Source organism: Chionomys nivalis, chromosome 8, assembly GCF_950005125.1.
Source record: "Chionomys nivalis chromosome 8, mChiNiv1.1, whole genome shotgun sequence".
NCBI classification, from domain to species: Eukaryota; Metazoa; Chordata; class Mammalia; order Rodentia; family Cricetidae; genus Chionomys; species Chionomys nivalis.
In genome coordinates, this window is record NC_080093.1 from 45,578,135 (window position 1) to 45,599,350 (window position 21,216).

The following is a 21,216-nucleotide window of genomic DNA, read 5'->3' on the forward strand; positions in this document are numbered from 1 at the left end:
CCTACATTAATCTCCCTGTATTATCATCTAAACATTTTTTTTTGTTCGTTTTTTTTGAAACAGGGTATCTCCGTCTAACAGCCCTAGAACTCGCTCTGTAGACCAGAATTCACTCTGTAGACCAGGATAGGCCGGCCTTGAACTCAGAGATCTGCCTGCCTCTGCCTCCTGAGTGCTGCGAATAAAGGCGTGTGTCACCACCACCTGGCATCATCAGCTAACTTTTTATTTACTGTGCATTAGCTGTTTCCCCTGGGAGCAGCTGTCAGTCAAGAAAGTCTTTTTGGTCAAGCCAGCTGGCAACCAGTTTATATCACCTACAACTGAAGTACTCCTAGCAATCCTCTCCCAGCAACCCATTAGCAGGCTAAGGCTAATCTAATTCCCCACCACCTCTCAGGCTGTGAGAAGTCAAGCCAGGGGCAAGCACAGCAGGAGAGGCAGAGGCACTGGAAACAAGGTCAAGGCCTGCCTGAGCATGGGAGACTTGACAAATGGCTTCTAGGCTTTTACTTTACTTCCGGTGCACGGGAGGCATCCTGATAGCCAGTGTCCTACACTGTGCTCCCTCCCCATGACCTTCCCAACTCAGGGTCTCTCTGGCAGACAGACTCAAGGAGATGACAATATATTTACTGTGTGGGTTTTTTTTTTTTAATGAAACTAGATCACTGCTTACAAAAACCAGCATAAGCCCTCCTGCCCCTCCCTTCACAGTTCCCTTGGCTCACCTCCCTGTCTCAGAAGAGCTGAAACAGAGCAGGCATGGAACAGCTGCCACTACTGGGAAGAGGTGCTGGACTCCGACTCTGAGCACTTACAGGGTGACAGTTCCTCCATGTTCGTTCCCTGGGGCCTGAAGGCTGCATGGATAGCGGTGCTCCATGTGCCCTGGCTCAGACCATCATCCAGACCAGAATGAAATGATGTGAATGTCCCCCCCACCAGACCTCCCTCCTCCTAAAGTTCCCCCACCCCCTTAAATCTAACCCACTACTGAGATGAGGCCCAGAATTGTGAGAAGGCATAGGGCCTACAGACTGTAGAATTTGAGGCTCCTGTCCATGCCTGTTGAAGCGATGAACTTGGCGTGGTGCCCAAAGGCCACTCCAGTGGTCAGGCCACTATGCTCTGAGGAGAGAAAAAAGAGAACTATGAGAAGGCTGCTTCTTCTTCAGGGCTGAACAATGACTTTGAATGCCACGATCCTGGCAAAAACCCAGATGTAAGGGTCAGAATGCACTGTAAGACACCCTCCTGAGGCAGGATTCTGTTCACCACTGATTTTTAGCCAGCACTCAGCACCTGGCAGGAAGCGGCACTCAGTCTTTTGTAGGACTGGGAAAATGAACAGAGGAATACCAATCCCCTTTCACCTGAGCTTTCTGGGCAAGCACACTACAGCTGGAAACCTCAGTGCTCACTTGGTATGTTTGGCTTTAGCTCTTGTCCATTAGCCTGTTCTAGCTCAAAGATGTCAAAGTCCAGGGCACACAGCACAGGGCTGCATTCAGTACAGACAAAGCTGAGCTATCCTCCCAGGACTCAGAGAGCTGGAGAACTAGGGCAAGTTCCTTCTAGACTTTGGAAAATACCCGTGCTCCTCAACTCTCCAGAGAAAAACCCTCTGTGCTCCTAGTTGGCCTAAACTCAAGGTCATTCTCTAGCTACCAAGAGTTGGCATTATAGGTGTGAGTTATTATACCCAGCAAGATACCCTAAAGTCGAAGCTATAGCTACCCAGGGCCACAGGCGACTTCAAGGTGAGAAAGCCTTTTGGGCAGCACTGTGTCAGTCTGACTTTTCTTTCTTTTTTTTTTTTAAAGATTTATTTATTTATTATGTATACAACATCCTGCCTCCATGTATGCCCGCACGCCAGAGGAGAGCACCAGATCTCATTACAGATGGTTGTGAGCCACTATGTGGTTGCTGGGAATTGAACTCAGGACCTCTGGAAGAGCAGCCACTGCTCTTAACCACTGAGCCATCTCTCCAGCCCTGACTTTTCTTTATTATTCTAGTTGCCCTAAGTATTTGTGTTGGGACTTGAACACTTGCTACTATGGGAAAGGCCCTGGACTCCATCTCCATACAAAGGAAAACAAATTACTAAACTAGCTTCCACCAGCCCTTCCTAACTTGACTACAAACCTCATCACTCACCCATGATAGACCCCAATAAAGTTCACAAAAAAAAAAAAAAAAACGTGCTGGGTATAGTGGTGCATGCCTTTAACCCCAGCACTCATTAGACAGAGACAGGCGGATCTCTGTGAGTTCATCGCACACCTCGTCTACAAAGTGAGTTCCAGAACAGCAAAGGGCTCGTTACACAGAGGAACCCTGTCTCCGTAAAAACAAAATAAACAAACAAATAATAAAAACTTCATTACTGCCCTGACTGGTTCTTTTTTTTTTTTTGGTTTTTCGAGACAGGGTTTCTCTGTAGCTTTGGTGCCCGTCCCCAGAGATCCGCCTGCCTCTGCCTCCCGAGTGCTGGATTAAAGGCGTGCACCACCACCGCCCGGCCCGACTGGTTCTTATACATTGCTCAAATCAAGACCCAATACCAAACATCCCATAAGACACTTCTGACCTACAGGTAACAGGCACTTATATGTGAATCCCGGTATTTCCCAGAGTGTCTGAACTTTTCATTCCAATTTTCCCCTTAACACAAATTGGGGGGAGTACAGCTGATAAGTGAGTCAGAGAGACTCACAAATACTTTTCCTAGGCCACAATGCTCTACTGCCCCCAAACATAAGTAAAAACAGCCTGGGGGTTGGACTCAGTAGAAAACTTGGCTGGTTCTGCTCCCAGGACAGCAAATGGAAAGGGAAAAATAGTTTGGGCATATCTAGGCCAAGCCAAGCCAAGCCAAGCTTCACCCTCAGTGAAACTTCTCCACTTTTCTCTAGAGCAGATGTACAAGGCCCTGGTAAGCCACAGCCAGCCTCTACCTGTAAAGTGAAGAATCTCTGTCCACTGTTTGCAGATGTAGATCTGGACATCTGTACCCCCAAGAGCCAGGTAGGTTCCACTCTGGTCAAAGATCAGTGACTTCACCTGCCAAACCCCAAAGAAAGGCAATTACACAAATGATCAAAAGCCACAGAACTGGGAACAAACAGAAGCAGCTTACATGAACTTAAACTATCGGTGAGTGAGGAGAAACAACTCAAACTGGGGAGGGGCGCACCTCAAAGTTGTTGTCCAGCTGCAATGTCTTGAAGTTCTTCAGCTTGCGTAAGTCCCAGAGCTTGACTGAAGAGTCATCAGCTGCTGTGGCCAGGTAGTACCCATTCTCAGAGAAGGCGATGCTGGTAATGGGGCCAGAGTGGCCAGGAAAGTTGGCCACATTGGTACGCTCCTACAGGTGGTAGTTGGGCAATAAAATTATCACTCACTGGTCAAAACAGGAAGAAAACTTCTGAGACATCCTGTGCACCCACAGTTACTTGGTGACATTCAGCATGCCACACGAACAGAGCCAGGCTCTCCTAGGCCCTGAGGTATCCCAGGGCCTACCACCACAACTCATCAGTTCCTTCTCCCTCTGATTCACAGAAGAGGCCTCATTGTCCTACCTTCAAGTCCCAGATCTTGATCTGGGAGTCCATGGTTCCTGTTCCAAAGATGAGTCCATCAGGGTGGAACTGCGCACAGGTAAGAGCTGAGTGAGGAAAGGGGAGAGGCATCTGTAGTCAATGGCCACTATGGCCACTATACTGGTGCCAGTGGTAGGCACTGTCTTCAGAACAGATAAACAAATGATTAGGTAAAACTTAACGACACACTGCAAACTAAAGAGCTCAGTGCCTCTAAGGCCACTTACAGCAGCCGGATGTCTCATCTGTCACCTTGGTGAGCACACGCCCTGTCTGGATGTCAGAGAAGGCCCAGTACTGGAGATGAGACAAAGAAGACAATGAGAAAGTGGGTCTGGTGGCCCTCGAGAGACCCTGGTTCAGCACCTGCTGGCAAAGTTAGCTCCCACAACAGAAAAGAAACATTTTTAGAACTCTGGGAATCTGGCTGCCCCACAGCAAGATGCCCCCCATCCTCCTAAGGGCCCTGGCTGGGACTGCACCTGATCATCAGAGGAGCTCAGGAGATAGTCTCCAGTAGCATGGAGGCTGAGGCCTGTCACTGCGCTCTCATGGGCCCGAACAACCTGTACACAAGAGGTGTTTGGGACCGACCAAATCCTGATAGTGGCATCTGGGGATGCAGAAAACACCAGTTCCTGAAAGAAAAGAGACCAAGAATCAGAGCCCAGGAAGTGAAATGTATAGTCACAACTACGAGCAACTGCTTCTCCTTCTAGCCCCTGCCTGTAACTACCTATTCGAACAACAGCGCCTAAGACAGCCAAGAGAGAATGCTGCTGATGGCCAGAGACCTCAAGGGCGAGTTGACTGTCCAAAAGACATGGGGCAGATAGAAAGCTTATTTAGTTTCCATAACAAATTATTTTGACTAATTAGGAGTAAGAGACAGAAGATAAAAGCAACTATCATCATTCATTAACACATATTCATAAAAATCAAAACACCAAATAAACAGAAAATAGTGCTTTCATTTTGAATTCATTTTTCAGTTTGCTATAATTGTGGTGGTTTAAATAAAAATGGGCCCTACAGGCTCATATATTTGAATGCTTAGTCATCAGGAAGTGGCACTATTTGAAAGGATTAGAAGTGTGGCCTTGTTGGAGGAAGTATCTCACTGGAGGTGGACTGGTTTTGAGGTTTCAAAAGTCATGCCAAACCCAGAGTGTGTGTGTGTCTGTCTCTTTCCTTGCAGATCAGGATGTGCCCTCAGCCACTGTCCCACTGCCATGCTTGCCACCGTGCTCCCTGCAATGCTGAAAATGGACTAGCATGTGGAACTGTAAGCAATCCCTCAACCCCCAACGCTTCCTTTTATTAAGATCTGCTGTGAAGCTGGGCAGTGGTGGCGCACGCCTTTAATCCTAGCACTAGGGAGGCAGAGTCAGGTGGATCACTTTGAGTTCGAGGTCAGTTTGGTGTACAGAGCAAGTTCTAGGACAGCCAGGACTAAACAGAAACCCTGTCCTTTTTTTTGTTTTTTTGTTTTGTTTTGTTTTTTGAGACAGGGTTTCTCTGATGTGGGAATGTCATATGTCTATCTGTTGCTTTCATTGGTTAATTAATAAAGAAACTGCTTGGCCTGATAGGTCAGAACATCGGTGTGTGGAGTAGACAGAATAGAATGCTGGGAAGAAGGGAAGAGAGGTCAGAAGCGATGGAGCCAGCCACCAGGTCAGACATGCTGAACCTTTCCCGCTAAGACACCACTTCGTGGTGCTACACAGATTATTAAAAATGGGTTAATCAAGATGTGAGAATTAGCCAGTAAGAGGCTAGAGATAATGGGCCAGGCAGTGTTTAAAAGAAGACAGTTTCCATGTAATTATTTCGGGGCATAAGCTAGCCAGGTGGCCGGGAGCCGGGCAGGACGAAAAGCAGGCTTGTCTGCAGCTCCTACTACATTTCTCTGTAGCTTTGGAGCCTGTCCTGGAACTAGCTCTTGTAGACAATGCCAGCCTTGAACTCACCAAGATCTGCCTGCCTCTGCCTCCCAAGTGCTGGGATTAAAGGCGTGCATCATCTGGCTTGAGAAGCCCTGTCTTAAAAAAACAAAACAAAACAACCCCCCCCCCCAAAAAAAAACCCAAACAAACAAAAAGAGTTGCTGTGATCTTGGTATCATCTCTTCACAGCAACAGAACATTAAGACATATTCCTCTATTTCTCAGTTCCTTATGTCTAAGAGAAAGACTTAACTGGGAGGCACTGCTTCAGCACCCATGCAGCTGCATACCACACCACTGCACTTTTGTCTCAAGTCTTATGAGACCACTAATCTTCTCTAATAAGCTACCTTTATCCTCTAAACCAGTGATTCTCTCCTATTTGAACTCATAATACTTTCAATAGTCAATATTAAATTTTGAGCCCAACCCTACAGGGTCATGTGAACAGACACCTGGCAGTCAGGACTACATGGAGTTTTACTGTCTGTAGTTATCTATAAACCCTTTAGGATGGTTGGTTTTTTTTTTTTTTTACTAATGCAAAATTGATGTGAATATGGCTTGTTGGTTGCATTTTCTTACTCCTTTGGTTTGAGGGCCACTGCTTTGGTGTTCTACACAGAGACCCATCAATGCCCGCTTCATCAAGACAGGGGGGGTTGGGCAATTAGCTCTGAGACTCAAAACCACTGAAACTGGACTTAGGGAAGGACGAGAGTGGCTGTGAGATACCTTACCTGAGAAGGATGAAACACCACGCTGGTGACCTTCTTGGTATGGCCTTTGAGAGTAGCCAGGATTTGCTCAGTACTCTTATCAAAGACAACAACATTTTTATCTGCTCCACCTGGAGAAGATCCAAAAAAAGACAAAAAAATGAATCACAGGATCCCTGTGCTAAAGGTCTTTCTGTCCTCAAATTCATGCAGAGGATCAGAGCTTGTACCTTCCTTGCTCCTGCCACCCCTCACCTTGGCCTGTCAGGCCAGGCCCAGACTCACCAGTGAGAATCTTGTTGGTGTCTGAAGGACAGAGGTCCAGAGCAAGGATCCCAGGAATGCTAGCACTGTGTAGCCCCTTTGCAGACAGATTCATACAAAACCCAGTCACAGCCAAATCAAGGCAGGCCAGAGAGCCACACAGCTCTTGCACTCCTGTTCCCCAACCCTCATATTCCTCCCTAGCCAAGAAACAAGAGTGGATTTTATCCCTTATCTATCTAGCTTGGCTGGCTGCCTGGATGCAGCAACTCCCTCACTGCATGGCAAGATACCATGCCAGAGGTCTGAGCAGTATTTCCCCCTGCTCCTCATACTGGCCCGCCTTGCCCTAGAAACAGTAAGGGCCACCTCCAGCTACTTACCACATGGGATGCCACCTGCCGGTACTTGCTGAGCTCTTCAGGTTTCACTAGCTCCTCAGGCACAGTCTTTCCTCTCTGAGAAAATAGAAAGCCCCCAAAGAGCAGCCATGAAAGCAGGCTTCAACTAGCCCCTCCCCCCAGAAGTCAAGTGCTCACACCAGGCATCAACTCACCTTCTTACGCTCGGTGGTTAGCACAGTAGCCTTGTCTTGAAGCTGTGGAGAGCACAATTTTCTGAGACAAATGATTTTGCAAGAATGAAACACACTGGATGCTGGTATATCTGGTGTCACAATCATCACCAAAAAATTGCTATCTGCCAAGCTATGTGCTAAAAGCTGACACATTTCCACTCCAATCTTACAAGGTGGGGTATCCATGACCTTATGGTATAGCTGAGGAAATTGAACATCAAAAGAACCCCCATAGCCAGGTGGTGGCGGTGCACACCTTTAATCCCAGCACGGGGGAGGCAGAGGTAGGTGGATCTCTGTAAGTTTGAGGCCAGCCTGGTTGATAGAGTGAATTCCAGGACAGGCTCCAAAGCCACACAGAGAAAGAGCCCCCTTGCCAGGGTCACTAAAATGACGAATGGCAGAGCTAGGCTGTTGTGCTCTGGGACCAAATATGAGAGCTCAGACACTGTTGGATCCTACAAATGCAGACTATACATTCAAGAGAACTCTGGGTTGCAGTCTGGAAGTCTCAGCTCTGACTTCCAGCTTCAGATAACTTATATGTTGTAGGCAAAACCCTCAAAAACTGTAACAAAGTGGCAGAACATCAGCAAAACACACACACACACACACACACAAAAAAAAACCCACCAAGAGCTAAGAGCCACCCTTATCAGTAATTACATCTTTCCTACAAGCCTGTGAAGTAGACGCCTCCCTCTATTCAGAAGCAAGGGAAATGAGACAGACAAGGCAGGCTACAGTAAGGCTAGTCAGAGAGCTCAGTAGCAGTGCAGGCTCTTTCCACTGCTCATTGTGAGATTCTTACTCTGGCCCCAGGGCCCAAGGCACTAAGGGAGGCATGCGGCAGTCCCAACAGAACAGCATATGACTCACCTTCTGGATGATCTCAGGGGTCATTCCCACCAGCTCACCCAAATCCATGGGTTCTCCTGCACCCTGTAGAAAAGAAAGAGTGGGAGGAGCTCACAATACCAAAGGCACCTGTGGAAGGACAGTTACTGGGCTTGGAAGGGAACACTTACCACAACACTGGGCTGTGAGCTTGGCACAGCCTGAGGTACAATAAGACCAGCCTGTGGTTTCAGAGTAGCCAGAGCTGAGAGAAAAGATTATGTTAGAAATGTAACATTACAAAGCGGGGCCAGCAAAGGTGGGGGACAGTGGGAAGAGACACCTTCTCGAGCAGCAGTGACTTCCTTGGTGAGACGGGCAATGACTCTGCAGGCAGCATCGTGTTGGTACAGAGCATGGGACAGCTCCTGGCGGGTTGTCTGCAGCTGCTGGCGAAGGGTGAAGCTGTGCAGCATGACTGCATCCTGGGAGAGGGTAGGCGACTGTGAGGACTGGGGAACTTGGCCAGAAGAGGACACCACCTCCTACTCTACACTGAAACCAACTCGAGCAGCTCAGAGACCCAAGCTATCATCCGAATGACAATCCCCTGTAAGGCATTGAAGCTCCTACAACACAACACACCCTGGACACACAGACAGAAGTGAGAGCTAGCTCCTTCCCACCCCCACCTTTGCTAGTCACCAGCAAATCACAGGTGTTAATGCCATCACTTCTCTGAAAGGAAAGAATAACACTGCTGTGGTTGTTTACTGGCTACCCTCAGCAAGTGCAGTGTTCAGCAGTGAGGAAGAGTCCCTATGTCACAACGCAAATATGTCAGTTTTATTCTACTTATAGAATCCAGACAGACAGGACTAATCAGTGTCCTAAAGTCAGGAAGGTCAGAGACTGAGTAGTGTGCCCCATGTCACAAAGGCTGACAGTGGAGAAAACTTTGGAATCCAGGTGTGCACGAGTTCCAACAACCAGGCTCCTCTTGTGCTGCCGCCCTGCCCCACACAAATCAAGTGCGGCTGGCAAGAAGTGAGGGGCTGCTCAGCAGCACAGCCCTTACATTGGCCCTGTGTTCAACCCCATGAAGAGCCAGGCCTGGTGGTGGGCTCTTGTAACCCTAGGCACTTAGGAGGCTAAGGAAGAAGGATCATGAGTTCCAGACCGGTCTAGGCCACAAAGCAAGGTCCTAGCTCAAGAAAATAAGAGGGCCTGGAGAGAAGGTCCAGGAGTTAAGAGCACTTGCTGTTCTTCCAGAGGTTCAATTCCCAGAACCCACATAGTGGCTTACAACTGTCTGTAACTGCAATTCCAAGAGATCACACAACCTCTCCCTTCCTCCCAAGCACCAGGCACATAAGTGATACATAGACATACACATAAGCAAAAGACCCAAACATAAAATAGAATAAACAATTTTAAAAAAGCAAAGAGGGAGGGAGGTCCCATCTTTTCAATCCCCAGGTTCAGAGGTGCATTCCCTTCACAGAACTCACCCACTCATCCTGCAAGGCTTTCAGAATGGCTGGGATGCTGGTGGCAGAGGGAGGCTTGGGCCGGATTGGGTGAGCAACTGCCAAGAAAGGCAGCAAAGCAGGTATGAAGAACCAGAACCCAAGGACCCTCCTCCTTCCCTCTTTATTCATTCACAGCCACCATCTATCTTCTCCATCAGACTGGCCCCACCTCCCACTCCTGAAGGCTGCGCTGAACTGGCCCTGGACTCAGGCTATCGGGTAGGCACCTTTGATGTCGATGAGCTGCTCCTCTGAGAGAGGCTGGTTGTTGATAGGATCTGTGCCATTCTCTGCAATGTACTTCTCAATGAGTCGCCGCTCATACACATGATTAGAGACAGGGGACACGCATGGATGCTCTGGCACTTCGTTGGAGACTATAGAGAAAGCAGGTAGTGAGCACAGGGTAAAAGGAGACCTGGGCTACAGGGGACTCTTTGCTGTGTCAGCCCCTAAGAAGACCCTGTCCTCGTTCTCAGCTATCAGGAAGCAACGTCTGTGATAGCAAGCTAGCTGGTTCTTGGTTCTACAATGCTTGCCAACTACTTAACTAGATTCTCTAGTTTGCCAATAATAAAAGGAAATAAATAATAACTGCCCAGATCCCATGTGCCAGTCCTGTAAAGAGTGAGCAGTAAGCTCTGCCCACCTCATGTTTGAACAATGATGACCAGGAACATGACAAAGAAGTACACACAGCACAACTCAAAGTCCTGTCATTCCTCTGGAGCCTTACATGGATCAACAGGCAGAAAAAGCAACATAACAAGCACTGGTAAATTTTAAGAAAATAAAAATTAAAAAAAAAAAAAACTTTCCATAGTGTCTGCCACTATGTGCCAAGCAAGATTCTATTCTAGGCACTTGACAGAATGGTCTGTGTACCCTTGAAGATGGGCGACACAGCTGTCACTGACCTCCAGGACAATGCAGACACTAAAGTATGGGACCTGGGCATGCTAAAATGAAGGCCTCAAAAGCAAGCTCAGAACCAAGGTCTCTATGACCTTCTCAGGCCCCCGTGTTTCTCTAACTTCCCCTAAAGAGGGACATCGGTTTAGCTTAGCAGACAAGTGAAAGCCACCTCCACGCTCAGACTCTCCTGAGGCCTGCTCTAAAATAATATTTACAGCCTGAGAGACATAACAAAACAGCTCCTATTCACCACATAGTTTTGCTCACCCTCCCAGAACCTGTGAGTCACATCCCAAGGTTTCAAGCTCCTATTCTCTTCTGTGGCACAGGTCTGGATAAGCTTCCCTCGGAGTCACCTATTTCTGCAGGACTCCCAAGCGTATGTAATCAAGTATGGAAGGAAATATGGCTTTCCTGTGCTATCCTGTTGCCTTATCTGGCATACTGGACACTTGAGGGAGCTTTCCCTCCCCTGCAAAAGGAAGGATGGCCCAGGGCATGTAAGAGTGCTCTCTCAAGATTAAAAGGAAACAAATCGTTCGAAAATACTTTGCAAACTGCAATTTCTTCAGTGTGAGATTCCCTTTTCTGTTTGTCATTTCCCTCCTTCCTTTCCCTCTTTGAATTAATGGCAACGTTCTGAGAAGAGAATAGAGAGGGGAAGCTAGTAATGTGGCAAACAACAAGAAGGTAAACACCCGCAATGCCGTAATAAAATACCCAAAGACAAGACAGTGAACAGCATGGATCCTGGCTCAAAGAACCGAGCTCCATCGCCCAACTGTGCCACGCATCCCTGGATAACCCCCATTCTTCCTAAGACTTATGACGCCCTCTCTAAATCACAGATCTTTATTTCCCTTCAGATAATTCTTGTAAGCATAAAATGAGATCATCGTTTGGAGATGCGTCGTAAATCAATACAGGTTTTTCTAAACGTTCGCTGTTTTCATTAGTCATACTGCGCGAGGCTAGATGCCAGACACCTGGCTTCCAGCCCTGTCTCGAAGTCACTGCGTGTTCTGCAAAATCGCAGAAACTCCGATTCCTAAGCGACGTACTCGAGCAATACCCACTGCAACGCTTTCAATGCTGCAGATGGGGAAACTGAGGTCCAGACCGCCATAGCCCAGATCACAGTGGAAGGTGGATCCTGGGCAAGTCCTCGGGTTTCCGACACCAAGAGCTGTTTTTCCCTGCACCACTCCCCCCTCGCCCTTCCCCCTTGCTCTGTTCAGGCCTGTCTCGGCTCAGTAAAATAACGACAGTCATTCTTCCCAGCTACATGAATTGCGCAGCACTGCGCAAATGCACCCCGCACGCAGGGCCGCGGGCTCCGGGTCCCGGGCCGCAGCCACGCTCCCGCCTCCCGCCGCAGCCAGCACTCACTCGAGCAGATCAGGGACATGGCGCCGTCGCAGCGCTGCCAGTCGCCTCGCAGCGGGCTCCCGGACTAACTCTGCAGCCTCCGCGGGCCACTTCCGGTCCCCCGCGGCTTCCGGGGCGCTCGGACGCGGGTAGACAGCTGCCCGGCGTGGCGATGCTCGCACAACTGCTTCACGTGGGGAGGTGGCCGGTGGCGCGCCTCAGCCTTCAGCACCTAACGGAAACTGCCCTTTCCCAGCATGCAATCGAGCAGGAAAAGGCCCGCCTCGCAACACTCGGTTGTTTCCGCATTGGCTCGGCTCCTTCCGGCGAGCTCTCCAAAAGGCCAGAGGCGGGAAGGCCAGCCAAAACTACATTTCCCATGAGGCTGCGGGAACCTTAAACCCAGGAATTTGGCCAAGGCGGTTTTTGACTTGCTGCTGTCACCCAGGGCACAGTAGTCTTTGAAACGTTCGTGTGCAGGACAGTTTCCTCAGGAGCTTGTAAGAATGCGGATTTCTAGAGTCTGCCTCAGAGACCCTGTTGGCATGATTCTGAGGCCTGTGTTCCTTGGCTGCCTTTTGAGAAACAATGCCAGGTGACCCTGTAAATAAATTTAGCACAATTAGTAAAACTAACACTGCCCAGGTTCTGTTTCTACTCTTGCTCTGTGAATTTGTTCAAGTTATTGGCTGCGTTGCCTGTTACGTTTTAAATACAGTCTGTTTTCTACACTGGAAGGAATTTAATTCCCAGCGTCTTATGTGACTATTAAAAGAACAGAAAGTTGCTGGGTGTGTTGGTACACGCCTTTTATCGCAGCAGGCAGCCGCAGAAGACCTCTGTGAGTTCAAGCCCAGCCTGGTCTACTAGTGAGTTCCAGTTCAGGACAGTCAGGGCTATGTAGACAGATATAAAGAGAGACAGGTCTCGAAATGGATGGATAGATGGATGGATGGATAGACAGCCAGACAGATAGATAAAAAGAATGGGAAGTTAGCATGACTATGGTGTTTATCGGTGGGATCTTTGGAATTAGAATAGGTTTCTAGTGTGCAGGTCTGTGCATAGGGAATGAGAGTGATAGACACAAATCTACACCTAGACTCTCACAGTAACGTGACACCAGCAAGGAAGAAAGCCCAGCCAAGGCCTGAACTTTGTGCCTCTAGAACTTTGAGCCAAGAAAAACCCTCTTTCCTTATAAAGTAGTCTGCCTCAGATATTTTGTTATAGTAATGGTTCCCTGCCTCCTACTAAGTTCCTTTGTTTTCTGTGACAAAGACCTGCTGCTGAACCTGTTACCTGAGTTCAATCTCCAAGACTCACCTGATAGAAGGAAAGAACTGGCTCCTGCATATTATCCTCCAACCTCCAGACAGACAGACAGACAGACAGACAGACACACACACACACACACACACACACTAAAATAAATGGAACATTGAGACCTTGTCTCAAAAAAAAAAAAAGGTAAATAAATTAAAACTAAAATGGAGTCCCTCATATTGAAGTTCCATGTTACCAAATTAAAACTAACTTTCTGACCTTCTAAGAAATCAGGACAAAAAGAGGCATTGGCCAATTTCCTAGCCAGGCCAATTCCAACTAACATGATAACTACATTCTGCCCGCCTTAGTCCTTACAAAAAGCAACCTGGAGCACAGCGGTGGTGGTGCATGCCTTTAATCCCAGCACCTGGGAGGCAAAGGCAGGAGGATCTCTGTGTGTTTGAGGCCAGCCTGGTCTATAAGAGCTAGTTCCAGAACAGGCTCCAAAGCCACAGAGAAACCCTGCCTAGGAAAAAAAAAAAAAAAAGCAACCTGGAATGATCTGATCCATTAGCCAGTTGCCTCTATGTGATTCCCTCTTCCTTTCCTAACCTTACAAAGAAAGCAGATGTTCAACCATTTTCTTGTTGTTTTATTTCTGCTTCTTTGAGTCCTTTTTTTGTCTATTGTTGTGGAATAATCTTTTTGTACACTGTGAAGATATGTCACTCTGATTGGTTTAATAAAAAGCTGAACATCCAATAGCTAGGCAAGGTTTCCAGGCACAAAGGACACTGGGAAAAGTAAAGGTGGGGTCTCCAGCCAGATGAAGAGAAAGCAACATGGTCTACAGAGTGAGTTCCAGGATAGGCTCCAAAACTACAGAGAAACCCTGTCTCAAAGAAAAAGAAAGAAGAAAGAAAAGAAAAAAGCCCTAAGCTATCGTGATTAATAGTAAGTCTGTGTTGTTATTGGGAAGTTGACGGTCTGATGAAAAAGTTCAACTCAGTTTATTAAATCAGAACACATTGGCCGGGAAGTGGTGGTGCACGCCTTTAATCCCAGCACTAGGGAGGCAGAGGCAGACAGATCTCTGTGAGTTTGAGGCCAGCCTGGTCTACAAGTGCTAGTTCCAGGACAGGCTCCAAAAAGCTACAGAGAAACCCTGTCTCAAAAAACCAATAAAATAATAATAATAAATCAGAACACATTCTAACTCATGGAATGAAGTGTTCCCCAAGTCTAGAATCACAAAATAAAGCCAATGTAAATCTTTAAATGATCTAATTGGTTTGAGACAGAAACAAGATAAAAAAAAATGCTTATGTAGATTGCAGTCTGTGGGGTGGTGGGCACATAAACAATAAGAAGAAAATTCCAAAAAGGGTTGGGTACTTTAAATACAAGATAAATCAGAATAGATTGAGAAGATTGGGGGGAACTACTTTTGGCAGGGTAAGCAAAAGGTATACATCTGGGGAAGTGTAGGAGGAGTTTTTGTCAGGACCACTGGCTCCCCAATAAATGCACAGAGACTTAATATTAATTACAAATGTTTGACCGATAGCTTAGGCTTATCTCCAGCCAGCTCTTACAACTTAAATTAACCTAGGCTTATTTACATCATCTATCAACTTCCCATGTTACTTCTGCATCTAGCTCAAGATTCCTCAGACTCTGCCCTTCTTCCCGGCATTCTCTCTGTCCCTAAAATCCTGCCTAGTCAATCAGCTTTTTATTAACAAAGAGAGTGACACATTTTCACAGTGTACAGAAGGATTATTCCACAGCAGGGAATTGATGATTACCTTTTTAGCACTTAAGATTTTTTTTAAATTATTTTAGAATGTGTGTGTGTGTGTGTGTGTGTGTGTGTGTGTGTGACAGCACATATGTGGAGCTCAAAGGAGAACTTGGGAGAACCGATTCACTCATTTTACCATTTTGATCTTGGGATCAAAGTCAGGTCATCAGACTCTGCAATACATTCCTCTCCACAGTAAGTCACTTCACCAACCCAAAGGGCAGTGTGACATTTTTGCTGAGACCTAAATGACGGACAGATGTCAGTCCTGAGACCACAGGTTTCTGGTGAGCCAACCTCTTCCACAGCCTCACCTCACCTTCTCAGACACATTGGCGCTTCGATGTTCCCAGCATACCTGCATTTGGTGGCTCAAAATGTTTACATGGCCAACTTTTATCAGCTCCTCCCCCTCCCTGGCCTGTAATTATTTATTTAGAAAGTCCTTTTGGTATCTGGGTTCTCTACTACATTGTTCTCTACTGGTTCTCAAGAGTCCAAGAGTGCCACCCAGTGTCTGACACTTATCAGGGACATTGTCACTATTGTTTATTGAATGGCAGGCTGCCTGGCAGGCCTGGCATCTCAAGTGTAGATGGTAGAAAATAAATCAGTCCAGGTGGGGCCAATGAACCCAAGGCCTAGCTTGGTTTGCAACAAAGTAGCATTTGATTGCATTTTGAACTGTGAATTGATAAGCATACTTTCAGGAGTTTCCTCTGGAAGATACATACTATGTAGTTTGGAACGGGAGTGTATTGTGTATCTATTTCCTCTGAATAGAAATATTTCCTCAAGAGGGAGGAGGGCTGGCCCTAAAATTCAAGGAGCTAGCGGCAGTGACCAGGTTCAATAAATTCAGAATGTTACAAGAGTCTCAAAGCCCCTCCTCACAGTTATAAAAGCAGTAAATGGGAGAGGAAAGAGGAAAGACTCTTAGGGGAACTCCTGCCTGCAAGTTGACCAGGGGGCCCCAGGGAAGCAGCTTTTGCAAGTTCTCCCTCATGCTGGTGGGCTTTTTAGTCATGCAGTGACTTTGCATCACCCATGGGCCTTTAAGTGACACCTTTAAACTTACTGCTTCACCAAGCTCAGCTTGGGTGGAGTTGATTCTTTGGCCATCTTCCCAGGACAAGCCACACAAACAAATGGAATAAAAGCAAAGAGGCCTGGTATGTTGGAAACTTGGCCCTCAATACAGCAGTGTTGAGAGAGGGGGCCTTTGGGAAATGACTGGGTGGTGAGAGCTCTTGTTGATTATGGGATTAACAGGTTAGTGGGTTATTAAAGGAGTGGTTTTGTTAAAAACAACTTGTTCTGTAGAGCTAGGGGCAGAGCTCAGTGGTCAGAAGCAGACTCAGAAAGCAAAGTCTCTTGACCTCTAGGCCCTTCTGTCTCTTGTCCTCTTTCTCCACCCCCAAGTGCTTTCTCTAAAGTACTCATATTGGCCTAAAGATTCTCTCTCTCTCTCTCTCTCTCTCTCTCTCTCTCTCTCTCTCTCTCTCTCACACACACACACACACACACACACACACACAGTGTGGGAGGTCCTTCTGTCTATGTGCTGTTTTTACTGGTTAATGAATAAAGAACCTATGTCAGGGAAGAACAGAACTAGGCAGGGAAAGTTAGGCTGTATGCTGGGAGAAAAAAGGGCTGAGTGAGGGGGACGCAATGGAGCTGCAGCCAGAATCAGACATGCTGAAACTTTGCCGATAAACCACTGCCACATGGCGATAGAAATGGGTTAAATTAACATATAAGAGTTAGCCAATAAGAAGCTAGAGCTAATGGGCCAAGCAGTGATTTAAATAATATAGTTTTTGTGTAATTATTTCAGGTCTAAGCTAACTGGGCAGCCTGGAACCAACAAGTGACCCTTCTTACTACACACACACACACACACACACACACACATAAAGGTATCCTGTTGTCATAAGCCCCTTGCCTGGGAATCCAATCAGTCTGGGAAGGTTCCCTCACAGGAAAGAAGACGTGTCAATTTAACTCTCTCCCTTTTTTTCTTCCTTCCTTCCTTCCTTCCTTCCTTCCCTCCCTCCCTCCCTCCCTCCCTCCCTCCCTCCCTCCCTCCCTCCCTTCCTCCCTCCCTCCCTCCCTCCTTCCTTCCTTGTCAAGACCAGATTTCACCATGTAGCCCTGGCTGTCCTGGTATAAGACTGACCTTGAACTCAGAGATTCACCTGCCTCAGTCTTCCAAGTGTTGAGATTAAAGCTGTGTGCCACCCTTGCCTGGCTTCCTTCTTGGTTTTTGTTTTATTTTGTATTTGTTTTGAGATAGGGTTTCAGACAGCTCAGGCTAGCCTCAACTCACTGTTTAGCTGAGGATGACCTTGAACTCGATCTGCTTCCACTCCAGGGCACTGAGATGGCAGGAGTTTACTGCCAGGCCTGCTTCAGTGCTGAGGTGGTACCTGGGGTTTCGTGCACACTAGGGAAGCCATTTTCTAGCTGAGCTATGTCCTCAGTCCACAATCACACTTCTGAAGCATCCTCAGAGACAACTTTTATTATCTGAGAGACTGTGTGTGTGTGTAGGAACTGAACCCCATGGCCTTGGTAAGAGAGGCAAGTGATCTACCCTCCGCCTCTGAGATATAGCCCCAGGGCCCCTCTCCACCATGATTTATCCCAAGTTCATTTCTCCTCTTTCTTTCTCAGTACTTATCACCAGTTCATACCCAGAGGCCCTGAGCCCTCTCCCTACTGCAGCCCAGGGTGGTATCATATCCTCATTCACCTGGCCCTTTTCTATTATATATTTTTGTGGGACTCTGACACACACACACACACACACACACATATATATATAATTAAAAATTGTTTTACTCTTATTTATCTACAAGAATTTTATTTCATAGCCTTAAGTATTAAGGCTTAAGAGAGTCAAAAGTTTTTCTTTCCTTTATACCCTGAATCCTTTCCATTGTTGGAGGAGCTGACCTTTGACACTGAAAAGACTTCAAGAGGCTCCCTTTCCCTGGATTTCTGGACACCATTTATATCACAGCTATAAGCTCCCTAGTACAGACACAGTTCTGATGTTGCTCGTGATATCACCAATTAGTAATACACTATCTACAAGTCACATGGTACCAATAATTAATCACCAGGTGTCATAGTCTGTTTTCTGTTGCTGTAACCGAATCCCAGAGACCAATTATAAAACATTAGAGGCTTATTTAGCTCCTGTCTTTGAAGGCTAGGAAGTCTAAGAACAGGGTTCCACACCTGAAGAGTGCCACAACATACAGCACAACACAGAGAACTGCATGGTAGTGCCAAGCAAGCGTGCCAGACAGCAAGATTTGTGTGCATGTGTACATACCACTGTGAGCATGTGGCCATCAGAGGACAACTCTGTGGAGTTGGTCCCCCTGCCCCCTTTTATGTGGGATCTGGGGATTGAACTTGGATCATCAGGCTCGGACAGCAGATGTGTTTCCCTGCTGAACCACTTGTTTAGTTCAGTGTACCACACAGGTTCATTAGTTGTTGCTGGTGTTGGTCAACTTGTGTAAGACAGGGTCATCTGGGAAGAGTGGACCTCAATTGAGAAAATGCCTCCATCGGATTGTCCTGCAGGCAAGTCTATCGGACACTTTATTACTCTATGATAGAGGTAGAAGGGCCTAGCCCACTGTGGGCAGTATCATGAATAGACAGTTCTGGGTTGTGTAAGAAAGCAGGTTGAGCAAGCCAGTAAGTAGCATTCATCTGTGGCTTCTGCATTTGTTCCTGCCTCCAGGTCCCTGCTTTGATTTCCTACCCTGATTTACCTCAGTGATTGAATGTGATCTGGGCATGTGAGCCAAATAAACTCTTTCCAAGTTGCTTTAGGTCATGGTGTTTATCATAGCAATAGAAAACAAACTAGAGGGGCTGGAGAGATGGCTCAGTGGTTAAGAGCACTGTCTGCTCTTCCAGAGGTCCTGAGTTCAATTCCCAGCAACCACATGGTGGCTCCAAACCATCTGTAATGAGATTTGGCGCCCTCCTCTGGCGTGTGGGTATAAATGGAGGCAGAAAGTTGTATACATAATAAGAAATAAATCTTTAAAAAAAAGAAAACAAACTAGACCATATGCCGAAGTGCCATACTTTGGTGAGTCATTTTCCTGAATTCCAAAAAGGATGTTTGGTTTTAGAAAAAACAAAAGAAGCCATGATGGAAAATGTATGTGCATAACATGTGGTGAGCCACCGAAAGGGGAATTCTATGCCTTGTTCCCAACTTGCACCTCTCATGCAAGAGCTGCTGCTGCTACTGCTTAGGGAAAATGGGGGTACATTGGCAAAAATCCCCAAAGCATCTGTTTCTCAGGAGATTCGGTAGCCATGGGTGTGGACTAAGAGCAGAGCATTAGCTAAGGTAGCAGAGTTTCTGACACTGCCAGCTGAGACAGCTGACAGGGAGGATTAGATGAACTTGTTCCCTTTCCCTGGGACAGTGGTAGCAGGGACTAACAGCTCCACACTGCCACCCACAAAACTTGCAGACTTCCTTTAATCTTTCAGGGATTCTGACAGGTAAAACTTCATCCCTTTTTCAACACAGAAAAGAAGGGTAGCTAGGATAAAGCAGAGTTGAAGTTCAATATATATATATATATATATATATATATATATTTACACACACACACACACACATATATATATATATACATACATACATACATATATGGAATGAGAGTTAAGAGAGTGATATACCCAGAGAAAGAATAAGGCATAACCAAACGTGTATAAAGGATTCTCAAGAGAGTCACAGTTAAGTGTCATAGCATTAGCCCATACAAAGCATTCTGGTAGATCTCAAGTCACATCTTAAAGGGTTGCTAAGATTTTTTTTTTAATCCTTTTCTCTCTTTCCAGTGAGTGATTTTATAGATCACTCCAGAAGTGACTAAGTTAGTAGTATGATCTATTAGGGTTGTACAGAGTTGGGGAAGATTATGACATGGCCTTCTTATTGTAAATGGGGGTTTCTAGTGAAGTTCCTAGAAACTTACAGGCTTACAGCTCGGAAGAGAGAAAAGCCCTAAGTAGTGGTTAACTGTGTTGGAATCTTGATTCTTAGCTGGTGGGACGCTTTAACCAGACTCCAGAGTGAGGGCCTTCTTTCCCTTCCCAGACATTTCCATTCTCTGTCCTACCTCAATGTTTAGCCCTATGTTAATTTCCAGAGGTACTTGCAGCCTAAAACCAAGGGTGGCAAACACCACCCCCACATCAGCACCCCTGAAACCAAGGGTGGCAAACACCACCCCCACATCAGCGCCCCTGAAACCTTTTCCACTGAGGCAAACTGAGACTGGAAGAAGACTTCACAAGCAGATGTTAAGTTGCAGCTATTAGAAGGCCGCGGAATGAAGGCTCTACCAGCGCTGATTCTGGAAGGAAGACTCCGGCAGGAAGCGACCAAAGGTGCAGATGAAGATGGAGGAGCCTGGGAAGCATCTGAAGGAGAAACGACTGAGTGAAGTGACAGATTTGGGGTGAAGGGAGAACTGGAAGGCTGATACAAGGAGGGGGTGCGGCATTGTTTCGGAAGGAATTTTAACATGAAAAGGGGGCTGTCTTAGGGCAGCCATTGATGGGAATTAAAAACAACAGCTACAACATTGGGCAGCTGAGATGGCGCAGCAATAACGGTGCTTGTCGCCCACCCTGACAACCTGAATTCTATGCGACCCACATAGGAGAGGACTCCGGCAAGTTGTCCTTGGAGCTCCATAGCTGTCCTGTGGTGTGCACACCCAAACATACACAAAAAACGAATAAATATATGTAAGTTAAAAATTTAAATCCCTGCGTCTACCCCATTCACAGTTACCTCGGTGGTTCTAAAAGGGAGGGGAATCTGGGCGGCTTCCTTTGTCTACAATTCTAAGCAAAGCTTTGGGGGTCACCTGCATAGTAGGAGTGAGGTTTTGCTCTCTCCTGTGGAGAGGATGTGAGTTTCCCCAGGACAGTGCACCACTAATGCGTCCACTAAGACCTTTGCTTTTTCACTCTTTTGTGACTTTTTAGCGAGAAAGGTTTCTCAAGCCTCCAGGTGCTCTCCAGAACCCCGCCTAAGAATTACATTTCCCGCAGGAGAAGCAGGCATGGCTCGGGAAATTATGCAGCACTAAATGCGTGGCAGACTCGGATCAGCACTGAAACCTGCACCAAACACCGACTCTACCCACGCCACAGTCTCGACAGAGTCATTTTTTTCCCTTTCCTGCCAAAGGCTTCGCTTCCGTTCCAGCTCCAATTTCCGACGCCATTCTTCTCTAGGAAAACCTTGGGAGGGAAACAGACACACACAAACCATAATGGAGTGAGCAAAGCGCATGCGCCCACGG

General features: G+C 46.8%; 1 protein-coding gene across 1 annotated transcript; it reads right to left on the reverse strand.

The window, feature by feature from the left end:
- Positions 1-637: 637 nt before the first annotated feature.
- On the reverse strand, positions 638-12,030 carry Prpf19 (pre-mRNA processing factor 19). Its single transcript, XM_057779835.1, has 16 exons — positions 11,797-12,030; positions 9,720-9,869; positions 9,472-9,548; positions 8,304-8,445; positions 8,152-8,225; positions 8,003-8,065; positions 7,103-7,144; positions 6,930-7,004; positions 6,568-6,643; positions 6,304-6,413; positions 4,097-4,252; positions 3,842-3,911; positions 3,594-3,679; positions 3,206-3,376; positions 2,967-3,072; positions 638-1,131 (listed from the first exon to the last, which is right to left on the reverse strand). The coding sequence occupies exons 1-16, from the start codon at positions 11,813-11,815 to the stop codon at positions 1,034-1,036; spliced, it is 1,515 nt and encodes a 504-aa protein (XP_057635818.1). The 5' UTR covers positions 11,816-12,030; the 3' UTR covers positions 638-1,033.
- Between the last annotated feature and the right edge of the window lie 9,186 nt (positions 12,031-21,216).